This window comes from Panthera uncia (genome assembly GCF_023721935.1).
Source record: "Panthera uncia isolate 11264 chromosome A1 unlocalized genomic scaffold, Puncia_PCG_1.0 HiC_scaffold_17, whole genome shotgun sequence".
In the NCBI taxonomy this organism is placed as follows: Eukaryota; Metazoa; Chordata; class Mammalia; order Carnivora; family Felidae; genus Panthera; species Panthera uncia.
In genome coordinates, this window is record NW_026057577.1 from 17607746 (window position 1) to 17619922 (window position 12177).

At 43.5% G+C, this 12177-nt stretch overlaps 1 protein-coding gene across 1 annotated transcript in view; it reads left to right on the forward strand.

Annotated features, from left to right (window-relative positions):
* SNX24 (sorting nexin 24) overlaps positions 1-12177 on the forward strand; it is a 156313-nt gene that overhangs the window by 92853 nt on the left and 51283 nt on the right. The window contains exon 3 of the mRNA XM_049649093.1: positions 6016-6120. Coding sequence (XP_049505050.1) covers positions 6016-6120 — 105 coding nt within the window. The remainder of the gene's footprint in view (positions 1-6015; positions 6121-12177) is intronic.

Below are 12177 nucleotides of genomic sequence, written 5' to 3' on the forward strand. Positions count from 1 at the left end.
TCCCTCAGGTCTTTGTTCTTGGAATTGCTGTTCCTTTATTTTATTTTATTTTTTTTAAAAGTAATCTCTATGCCCAACGTGGGTCTCAAACTCATGACCCCAAGATCAAGAGTCACATACTGTACTGACTGAGCCAGCCAGGCACCTCCTCGTCTTCCTTTAGAGTAGACGTTTCTGCTTAAATTTAAAGCATGTAAGAGATCATTAAAATTTACTTGTCTCTAAGTCTTGTCTAACTAGAAGGCACTTTTTTGGGGGTTTTATACACGTCGGGACTGTATCTTATCTTTCATATCTTCCTCCCTGCCTGTTAGTGTTGGGCACGTATTAGGCATTAAATAAGTAGTCGGCAAATGGGATGTTTGGAGGACATTCTGCATATTTATGAATTAACTGGAGGAATGTTTTCGCTAAAAAACTCATTTTGATTGTGGGAGTTGAGTTCCCTGTAATTTCCATCCCAGGTTACATGAGTGATTCCTTTGCAGCTGTGTAGTCCCAGATGGGACCAGCACGCACACCACACTACAACCCAAGTGAGCCCCCACTTTGTTCCTCTCTGTTCACTCTTAGCCTCGTATCTTTAAAAAAAAAAAAGTTATGGGGATTCCTCCCTACTGTTGAGGCCCGGCGGTGATGGGAAGAGCCTTAGGCTTGTATGAGTTTCCCCTGTGCCCCAATGGCACCCGCCCGCATCTCCTGTAGACAAGCAAGTTACCACTTTAAATGGTGGTCCTTGAGAACAGCTCTGCCTCCCCAGGCCCTCGGTCACGGGCGTGCGGAGAAAGTCCTGCCCTGCATGGCCAACTGGGGAGCATATTTTACATGCCTTCTCAGCTGTTTGCTTTCCGTTCCGGCCCAGAGGTTTCAGGGAAATACGGTGCTGGTTTGTTACGAAATTAACTGTCCTCATTCTTGTTATTGCCTACTTTTGGCTTGAATAAAATAGTACATTCTTATATTTAAATTAATGAAGTACACATTTCAAAAGAACCCGAAGCTGCCATATGGGGTCACACCAGGAATAAAGCGCCCCATGTCGTGCTTCTAGAGGGAACCCTGAGGACGGACGGGTACCGAGGTGGAGGGAAAGGTTGAATTTTACCCCAAAGGCTCCTCACTTCTTTCCTTAACCTTTTTGTCACATATCCAGCTCTTTGTTAGGTGCTTGGGAAAGTATCTGTGTTCCTTTCTCTGGAAGATTGGCGCTCTCACCAGTGTGTACGTGGGACATCTGTGTGGAGGAAAGTCTGAGTAAACTCTTTGAATGGCACCCCAGGAGGGGTGCCTGGCTGGCTCACTTGCTGGAGCGTGCGACTCTTGATCTTGGGGTCGTGAGTTCGAGCCCCACGTTGGGCATAGAGATTACTTACAAAAACCTTTTAAAAATTAAAAAAAATAAATAAATAAAAAGATGACTCCAGGCAGAGGGGATTGTACCTTCAGTATCATGGAATCTGGTGGCTATCCGTGTGGATCAGAAAGGCCGTGTGGCCGGACGCAGCATGGCCAGAACAGTTAATCATCCCATGGAGTGGCAGAGGAGTATTTATCTTGTGAGCAGCTGAGCCCTGCTGGAAACATATTGTCTTGGGTTTGTCTCTCCTCATCTAAAGCAATTCATTACTCACCTACAAACGCTGTCACAGATCCCCGCAGCTATGATGATCGGCCTCCTCCACACTCCTGACATAAATAAAAAGGAAAAGTGTTTTCAGTACTCTATCTTCAAGATTTAAAAAAAAAAAAAAAAGGGGAAACAGAAAATGGGGTTGATTTTCTATTTTAAAATGTAAGAAATGTCAAGATTCAAACATTTTTTTTTTTTTTTAATGTTTATTTATTCTTGAGAGAGAGAGAGGGAGAGAGTGAGCAGGGAAAGGGCAGAGAGAGAGGGAGACACAGAATCTGAAGCAGGGAAAAGGCAGAGAGAGAGGGAGACACAGAATCCGAAGCAGGTTCCAAGCCTGACATGGGGCTTGAACTCACAAGCTGTGAGATCATGACCTGAGTTGAAGTTGGATGCTTCACCAACTGAGCCACCCAGGCGCCCCACGATTCAACAGTTTTAAAGGAAGTTTCCTGAGGTTTAAATTGTAACCGAATAAATTTATTACCACAGAATACTTGAGCATTTTTGGCTTTGTCTCTGTTTGAGAAATACCTCAAATGGTGTAGAGATGAGATATATATTTATTCCCATACAGACAATCATAAATGGTTTCTCTCTCTCTCCCTTGTTCCTCAGTATTGGATCAGTCTCATAAATAAATGAACATGTGCTAGTGTTTCCCATTTAACGTAATAAAACTCACCTTTGCCTCCCTGCTTCCCTCCCATGTTGCCCGCATTACTCTCCTTTCTTGGTAGAATTTCTTGAAAATGGAGGCTCTGCTCTATTCCTTCCTATTCCCTCCTTACCCACTGTTTGACTTCCCCAGCCTGGCTGGGCAGTCGGACTGTGCCCGCTTTTTGGAACCCTTTCTTGTCTGAAGGTGCGGTTTCACCCCCTGCTCAGTGCCTGCCTGCTTCTCTGCCCTGCCTCTCAGAATCAGAGATCTCTGCCATTGTAACCATGTCCCATTGCAGTGTAAGGAACTGCCACTCACTCAGCAGCTTAAAACAAGACAACTGTATCATTTGGGAGTTTCTCTGGAGCAGGAGTCCAGGCACAGGTGTACTGGGTTCTCCACTTAGGGTCTCACCAGGTGGGCATCCAGGTGTGGCCAAGGCTATGGTCCCATCTGGGGCTCAGGGTCCTCTTCCAAGCTTGTTTAGGTGAAAGTAGGTTTATTGCTGTCATGGGGCTGAGCCCCCCCCCCCCTTTTTTTTTTTTTTTGCTGATTTTTTGGCCAAGGGTAGCTCTCAGCATCTATGCCATGTGGTTGGAACATGGCAAAGCCATGAGTCTGTGTGCTAGGACCGGGTCTCATAAAAGGTAACCTCATCAAAGGAACGGCTGTCCTGCCCACATTCACTGATCCCATATGACCCCATGGGAGGGTATTATGTAGGCACACATGCACTAAGGGGCAGGGATCTTGGGAGCTGTCTTCAGATTCTGCCATCACAGCAGTTTTTTCCCATCTGTGCCAACAGAGAAACACCCCACTGTCACGTCATCTAGTTTCATGGTTCTCAGTACCACTGAACGTATTCTGATGCCTAGATCTAAACTCCTTTCCACCTGCCTACATTTTATCTCTATGTGAGTGCCTCGGGGGCATCTGAGACTTAGAATCACCAAAACTAAACAATGGATTCCTTTGTGCCAGGAGTATTTTTCATTGGATATACTAGGAACTTGATTAGGTTTCTTAAACAGGTGCGAGAAGATTCTCACATTGCAACAAAACTAAAAGCAGACGCTCCAAGTTGATGTTGCAATTCCACAGTATCCATATTCCAAGTTCCTTCTGGTCTTTCTGCTTTACCACCTTTATGTTAGCACGCGCCTTTCACTCTTCTGGTTACAGTACAGCGGCTGTCGCTCCAGGAGTGCTTGGCGTTTCTGTCAGGAAAAAGAGCCCCATTATAGTGCTGCCTGATTATGGAATCTCTCATGACCTCCTTAAAGTGAATTTATATTAAGTCATGCCCTTGCTCAAGACATTCACTAAGCTTCCCATTTAAAATGATATGGGGGCGCCTGGGTGAGTCAGTCAGTTTTGGCTCAGGTCATGATCTCACAGTTCGATGATGGGTTCGAGCCCCATGACAGGCTCTGTGCTGACAGCTCAGAACCTGGAGCCTGCTTTGGATGCTTGTCTTCCTCTCTCTCTGCCCCTCCCCCACTTTCTCTCTCTCTTTCTCTTTCTCTCTCTCAAAAACGAATAAACATTAAAAAAAATTTTTTTAAAAAGGAGCAATGTGTGAGGAGAAAAACTTGTTGTTTATCTGAGTTTTTGAAACTTTGAAAGACAATTGTGATTTCCTAGGCTGCTGTCTAGGCATTTTACACTATGATAACCCTGCTCACACCCGGACATTTAGGTAAGGTCGGGACATTTAGGTAAGGACCTGAGTTCAGGATTCCCTCCATACATTCCCACTTGGCTTTCCTGGCACCTTTTAAAATAACCATTTGGAGTCAAGCCCTCGGAAATTTGGTGACCTCAGTCCTGACCAGCTGAAAGTGATCAGTGATAGGTGCTTGTCACCCTGCTGTCTTATCTCCTGCTTGTTCCTGACCTGCCACCCCTCCCCCGCTTCTGGACTCTCTTTCCTCTCCTCGGGTATAGTGAAACCTTGCCTTCATTCACAGCAAGCCCATAGGGTCCATTTCCCCAAAGTGGGAGCTCAGGTGTTCAGGATGTATGCCCCTTTCTCAGCAGGTCGTAATCTGCACATTCTTTTCTTTTTTTATTGTTTATTTACTCATTTATATCTTAGCGAGCAAGAGAAAGCAAAAGAGCAAGGGCGAGAGTGTGTATGAGAATTGGAAAGGAGCAGAGAGAGAGAGGGAGCCGGAGAATCCCAAGCAGCCTCCGCGCTGTCAGCTCAGAGCCCGATGCGAGGCTCGCTCTCACAGAGTGTGAGATCATGACCTGAGTCAAAATCAAGAGTCAGACGCCTAACCAAGTGAGCCACCCAGGTGCCCGTTTAATCTGTATATTCTTACTTCCAACACCAGGTCTGGCTTCCCGCTACACAGTCTCAGCAGGGTTTCCAAATTTTTAATTAGAACATTAAACTTCATTCCATTTGAGTCTGTGTGTTGGTTTCATATTGCTGATCTAACATGTTAGCACCAACTGAGGGCTTAAGACAACAGAAATTTATTTTCTTATTCTTCTTGTGGTCAGAAGTCCACAACGAGTTTCCCTGGGCTAAAATCAAGGCATCCCCAGGCTGGAGGGGTGCATCCATTCCCTTTCCTTCTAGCTTCTCGAGGTCCCCTGGCTCTCGACCCTCCCTCTGTCAATGAACCCAGCCACGTAGCATCCTCCAGGCTCTCTCTGAATCGGAGCCTCCTGCTTCCTTCTCATCGGGCATCTTATTATTACACTGAGCCCACCTGGATAGTCGAGGAGAATTGTTCCATTTTAAGACCCCTGTGCAAAGTACCTGGCCATGTAAGGTGACCTTCACAGGTTAGGATGTTGATGTCATAGGATGAGTCTCCCACAGGCAGTGCTAACTCAGGTTCCAGTAGAATTTTTCTTTATATATGTTGTCCCTTAAAACTGCTGCCCAGAAAGACTTAGCTGAGAACCGTGGTTTTTCATGAACAGAATTTGGACCTAAATCTTAGGAGCATTGGAAGGATCAGTCTCTCTGTTTTAAAAAAACTTAAGTTCATTCTATTGAAGACCTTTTGAGAAACTCTCCAAGTAGTTTGGTCTAGTTTACGTGTCATTTCCAGCGAGATGGTTAGAAACATTGCATTTTATTTTGCTTTTTTATGTGAAATAATATGTAGAAAGACTTTACTTCTTCTGAGCAAAATTTCATTATATTAATTGATTTTTAAAATTATAGGGGTGCCTGGGTGGCTCAGACGGTTGGGTGTCCGACTTGAGCACAGGTCACCATCTCGCGTTGTGAGTTCAAGCCGCACATCGGGTTCTGTGCTGACAGCTGAGACCCTGAAGCCTGCTTCAGATTCTGTGTCTCCCCCTCTCTCTGCCATTCCCCTGCTTGTGCTCTCTGTTTCTCAAAAATTAATAAACGTTAAAAAGTAAATTTAAAAAGATTATAAATGTCTCTACCTCCATTATAATGCATTTAGTGAGCTTTTAATTTTTTGGAAAAAAGTAATCCAGTCTGAAATACTCAGTGATATACAAGCATAGCAAAATCTACCAAAACCATAAAACGCTTATCCCAAAACCTAAACACTTAGGAAAGCCAAGTAAAGAATTTGTTAACGAAATTTCACTGTAATTATATTTTCTTGTATCTTTTTTATTGGAGATAGTTGTGGCTCATTTTCTTTTACTGCCTTTCCCCTTCAAATAATGTGTTTATAATTGAGACATTTTTCTGTATTTTTGTTTGTTTCTATCTTTATAGCTTAAGAAATGTATAAAAACTCCAGAAATCCCTTCTAAACATGTTAGGAACTGGGTCCCAAAAGTCTTGGAGCAACGACGACAAGGTTTGGAAACATATTTACAGGTAAGATGTGTTTAGGTCCTCAGTCAATAAAATGCAGTTTAAATAAATTTATGTCTTGATATTTTTTTTGTCAGAACTTCTGGGTGAGATGCAAAATATATCAACAGTCAAACACTCTAGATTAAAATAAACAAAGTTTAAAATTAAAAATATGTTGTCAGTTGGTCCTTTTAGCTTTAATGAAGTTGTATTTGTAATTGGTTCTCTGGATCGAGGAATTGAAAATTTAGTATAAAGGTAAAAACTGATGTAAAGCAAATCTGTCCATGTTTTAATTCAGCTCTGTGAATTACTTTTTGCTTTTTGTTTTCTTTCCAAGATTTATTGCTTTCTCATGGCATTCCTAGCCTTTAGTTTTGGGTTTTGAGGACATAGAGAAACTGAATTTTTGTTGGGCCTGGCCAGTCCATATATGGAATCAAGTTGAGAATAAGTGCATAAAAATTAATTGCCTCTGATGAAGTGTCGGCTTCTTTGAAAATTAGAATGTGTGCTTGTGAAAATGCGATAGGAGGCTCTTTTCTGCAGCTGAGAGGAACAAGTGGAACTATTGAGGGAAGAAAGAACAATACTTGTCCTAAGTGACAGGAAAAACAAAAGAAAAGATAGAGCAGTGTCAACTTCTTTCTGTTTTTAAATATAAAAGGCTAAAGGCCTCAGATGAATATTTCATGTAGTCATTAATCCGAAGAGAACCACACAGGGCAGGTGCAGGGATGGCACAGGTCAGGTGTTCAGCCAGGACACTGAACAATTGACAGGCAGATGCATGGGAATGACCCAGGTGAACATAGCTGGGAAGATAAGGAAGAGCAGAGCTGGACCTCACCTGAGGGTTATGGATTCGCTGTGAGGAGCTATCCGTCTGAGACATGTTACATCACAGAAACAGCGGCTGTTACTGTCCTTTTTATGAATAATACCTTGTAACCCCTGTAAGCTTTAATCTTAGGGTGGGTTCTGTGCAGGCAGGTAGCTGGAGGCTCTGGGAAGCCAGGACCCAGTTTCCACGACAGAGTTTTTCTGGGTGGTCGTGCCTGAATCGCTCTTGGTTACAAGGGGAGGATACGCTGTCACTGCATGCTTCAGATGACTCTCTCCCACTAGAGAGATGCCAAGAGCCTCTTGGTGGCCTCGCATAGTTTTCTTGGTCTTGATGGTGTTCTCCAAGGAGAGTTGACATGCTGGAGACCTTGCGATCATCTGAGGAGGGCTGTCTTGACTGTTTTTGTTCTCTTCCTTTGGGCATGGCGGTTTTCACTGCCTCTCCCTGAAAGTGGGAGATTAAAGGAAAGGGGGACCACAAAGGACAGGAACGTGTGTGGCTGTGTTCCCTGGGACTCTGTACATGGAGCTGTGAGCGTTCCCAAGCTTCTGGCAGCATTGCAGAGCAAAACCAAAGCAAAAAACCAAAACACGAGACTTTAGACATTGTGTATGCAAAGGGTAGAAAGTCATGTTCTCTGTAATTAAATGGAATAGGTAAACAGTGCATTCTTACTCATAAGCCAGATTTTCCACGGATATTGTATATCTTCAAGCTTTCGTTGTAAAGAACGTTTTTCTCTTTTTCCTCCCATTGTCTTTGACACATGACTTCCATTACTACTTAGTGTAAACATTTTAAGTTGTTTGTACTTTGAATATAAATATGCAGATAAAATCATCTGGCACCGAGAGGAGTTTACAGTGACTCTCAAATTGGGCTTGGAATTTTCTATTCTCAGAAATGGGGCTTGAAAGATGTGGTTGAGGGACCAAAAGGGCTTGGTTCCTGTTGTGAGTTTAATATTCGTTTTCTTGTCACTTCAGTCTCCAAGGAGTTGCAGGGAGCTTTCTCTTCTCCCTTTTCTACCTGATTCTCTTTGTTGGCAGTGGGAGCTAGGTGGAAGTTGGAAAGATGAGTGGGAATGCTTTATCTGTCCCAAGTGAAATGAAAACCCTGGGTTATGCATCATTTTGGGATAACTTGTGGTATGTAAGCCTCTTGAGGAGTAAGACAGCCTCCATGATCTTACGGTTCATGAGTTTGAGGCCCATGTCAGGCTCTGTGTTGACTGTGCAGAGCCTGCTTGGGATCCTCTCTTTCCTTCTCTGTCTGCCCGTCCCCGGCTTGTGCTCACTTGTTTGCTCTGTCTCTCTTTTTTTCAGAATAAATAAATAAACTTATAAAAAAAAAAGGAGTAGGCCAGTCTTTTCATGAACTGGCCCTTCTCTGGCCCATAAACCTGAGAGAGTATTATAGCCCAAGTCAGAGCATCTAAAGCTCACTGTGACCTTAGACGTTACCTAGTCCAACCTGCCTCCTGCCCTTCATTTTAGTTCATGATTTTCTGTCTGGCCTCACCTTCCCACCCGTAGAACAGGCAGATTAGCCTTTGAGAGGGCCCCAGAAAACACTTGTCCAGAGATCAGCTAGTACATTCTGGACCATGGGTGAGTACAACACCATTCCCTAAGGTGGCCCACACTGCTCTTTTATTTTAGAGATGGAGAAACTGAGGTGTAGTATGGTTACAAAACCTGCCTCACTTCCTGGAATTTATTAGTTAATGAGATGGCCTGAAATGTTAGTTTCTTAACTCTCAGGAGGCTCTTTTCAAGCTGCATTGTAGAGTTTCTAATTTTTCAGCCTTGACATAGTTTTACTTAAGGCTGTATTAATAATTGTAAAAGAAATGTCCTTATAATCATAAACTTTCGCAATTTACTTAACTACCTACCCCCATTTCCCTTGATAGATTGATAGATTGGGAATTTTTAAAATCTATAACTTGATTATTTAGAATCCTACAGGGGCAGCTGGCTGGCTCAGTCGGTTAAGCATCCAACTTCCTCTCAGGTCATGATCTCGTGGTTTGTGAGTTGGAGCCCCGTGTCAAGAGCCTGGAACCTGCTTCAGATTCTGTCTCCCTCTCTCTCTGCCCCTCACTGTTCATGCTCTGTCTCTCCCTCTCTCTCTCTCAAAAATGAATACACATTAAAAAAAGTAAAAAAGAAAAAAAGAATTCTTAGGATTCGTTGTGTCTTCCAACTGGAAAAGTTCCATAGCTTCTCTCTGGTTGTGAAATTGTTCCATAAAGTACAGGTACACCTACTCTGCAACGAAAGACAAGACACATAGAGGGCCTAACCAGGTCTAACGTCGCAGAGTCCCAGAAAGAAGGAAGAGGGGAAAATACAAAAGTAGGGGAGGAAATAATCAAAGGAAAAATAGTTGAACATTTTCCCCGGCTGGAGGCTGTGAGCCTTTACATAGACCAGGTGCCCCGAGGGCAGAACCCAGAGAACCATAGAAGCCCTCCAGGGCTTGGACACAGCTGGCAAAATTTCAGTATGTCAGAAATAAAGATCCATACTCTTCCAGAAAAGAAAAACAAACAGTGGGCAAGGTTGAGGTTCCGCCCTGGCCTCATTTTCTTATCTGAGACTGGTCGAATGGGCGGGTCCCTCTCCGTTCTTCAGTAGCAGCGTGAAATCGCAAGCTGGCCGGGCTTAGACAAAGACTTTTCATGTGTATTTCTCATGGGTCACTTGTTGCAGTAATGTGAGATTTATGTTTCTGAGAAAGGGACACACATCTCATGTCATTTACTTAAGAACAACGGCAGTTTACGTTTTCATCTTATTCATAAGGAGGGAACAACAGTTAACTCTGCAGTGAGTGTTGGGAGCTAGAGATCCAAGTGACCCATAGAAATCGAGACTAAGGATAATCTCAGCCAGAAAGAAATGCCTTAAAGAAAAGTTCATTTGGAGAAAACAGTCCACAGCTGGTGTGGGGTTTGTCAAAAAGCACTTGCAGAATGCTGTAGTCAGAGGACCCGATTACCTGACTAGCCTGCCCCTCATTTGTTTTTTGAACATGTACAATATAGTACAATGTTCCCTTGGGCCAGTAGTCTGGTGGACCAGAGTATTATATTTTTAACTCTTCCTCTAGTGCATGAAACATTTATTAAAATTGACATCGTGTGCTTGAAAACGCGTCTTCTCTAATTCTTGAATGCACTGAGCTATATATAATCAAATGAAGCTGGTTAAGTGTGCTATTCAGTCACACGTGGCTTTTTGATCTGCAAGAAAAAGGTGTGTTCAAATTTTCCACTTACGTTTCAAGGATTGCTCCTATGATTGAGCTTAGTTCAAACATCCATCCTTTCTGTCTTGGTCCCTTTTTTTGTGAGCTTTTGCTTTTCTTGCCCACGTTTGGATTGGTGGCAGATTTCCCCTGCCCCCAACCCCCCTTTTTCTCTTTCCATTTTCCTTCCTCTGTTAGTTTGCATCTATTCTTGTCATAGTTACCTGTTCTCTTTAGTCTCCTCCTGAGCACAACAAGGATTTTAGGATGTTTCACATCTCATCACTCTAGACCACTCTAGATCTAGGATTCTGGGTTGACGGTCCCTGTTTTGTTTTTTTCCGCTTGGAAAATACTGTACCACTTCCTTCTGGCTTCTGTAGTTAATGATAAAATCCGCTGTCATATTAGTGTTTTCCACTTGTGAGATGAGGTTTTAAGATGTCTTTTTCAAGATTTTATCTTTGTCGTTAGTTTTCAGAAGCTTCATTGTGTGCCTTGGTGTGTATTGCTTTGGGTTTTTCCTGTTTGGAGTTTTGTTTCTCTCCTCCCTGCTTTCTCCTCTCCTTCTAGGACTGTGATCGTAGGGATACATGGGGTGTTTTGTGCTGTAGTCCCACGGACACTTGGGTCTTCTTCTGGGTTTTTTTTTTTTCAGACTTTTTTCTCTGCGTGGGTCAGATAAGATCATTTCTGCTGTTCTGTCTTTCCATTTGCTGACTTTTTCCTCTGTTCTTTCCATTCTGCTGTTGAACCTGTCCACTGAGCTTTTTAGTTTGATTATTGTATTTTTCAGGTTTAAAATTCCCACTGATTGTTCTTTATATAGCTTTTATTTCTTTGCTGACCCCCTATATGTCTTTGTTGAGTTTTTGTATTGTTTCTTTTGTTTCAAACGTGCTCATAATTACTCATTGAAATATATCTTTTTTAACGTTTATTCATTTTTGAGAGAGAGAGAGAGACAGAGCATGAATAAGGGAAGGTCAGAGAGAGAGGGAGACACAGAATCTGAAACAGGCTCCAGGCTCTGAGCTGTCAGCACAGAGCCCGACGCGGGGCTCGAACTCACGGACCACGAGATCGTGACCTGAGCCGAAGTCGGACGCCCAACCGACTGAGCCACCCAGGCGCCCCTACTCATTGAAATATTTTTATCTTGGCTGCCTTACAAGTCATTATCTAACATCTTTGTCTTCTCAGTGTTGGTGTCTATCGATTGTCTTTTTTATTCAGTTTGAGAGCTTCCTGGGTCTGATACGAGGAATGATTTTGGTTGATTCCTAGACATTTTTGTATTTTGTGACGAGGCTCTGGATCTTATTTAAACCTCCCACCTTGGCTGGCCTTCTCTGATACCCCTCAGCCTGGGGGACAGGTGGGGGGACTTTATCTCATTTCTGCCAGGTGAAGGTAGAAGACCAGATTTCCCACTTGGCCTTGGTTGACACCTGGGCTGGAAAGGGCATTCTTCATTACTGCTAAGAGGAAAGGAGTCCCAGCTCTCCCTTGGTTGCCACTGACGCTTTGGGTGGGGCACGTTACTGTCTTGGGGCAGTGAGAATCCTGGCTCTCTGCTTGGCCTTCTCTGACACCCCCTGGCATTGAGTGCCCCACTGAAGTCTCATGAGGTTGGAAGTCTAGGCTTCCTTCTAGGCTTTCCCTGGCTTGAGTGGAAGTGGAGCAACTATTCTTTCTGTGGTCGTTGGGTTGAGTAGAGTGATCGGTGTCTAAAAGTTTTCTCTCTTACTAGGCTATCGTTTTCACAGCCTTCTTACTAAAGGAAATGGGCTTTTATTGAGGCTTTATTTGTCTGCAACTCTTGGTATTTCCTGGCCGCCAGCTTTTTCTGCTGTGTGTCAAGATACGTCAGGCAAAACGAAATCCCAGGAAAGATAAAATGTACCTCTGTGGCATTCCTTAGGTGCTGGCAGGTTTCATTTCTTCCCTCAACCTTAGGTACGATGTCCAATAAA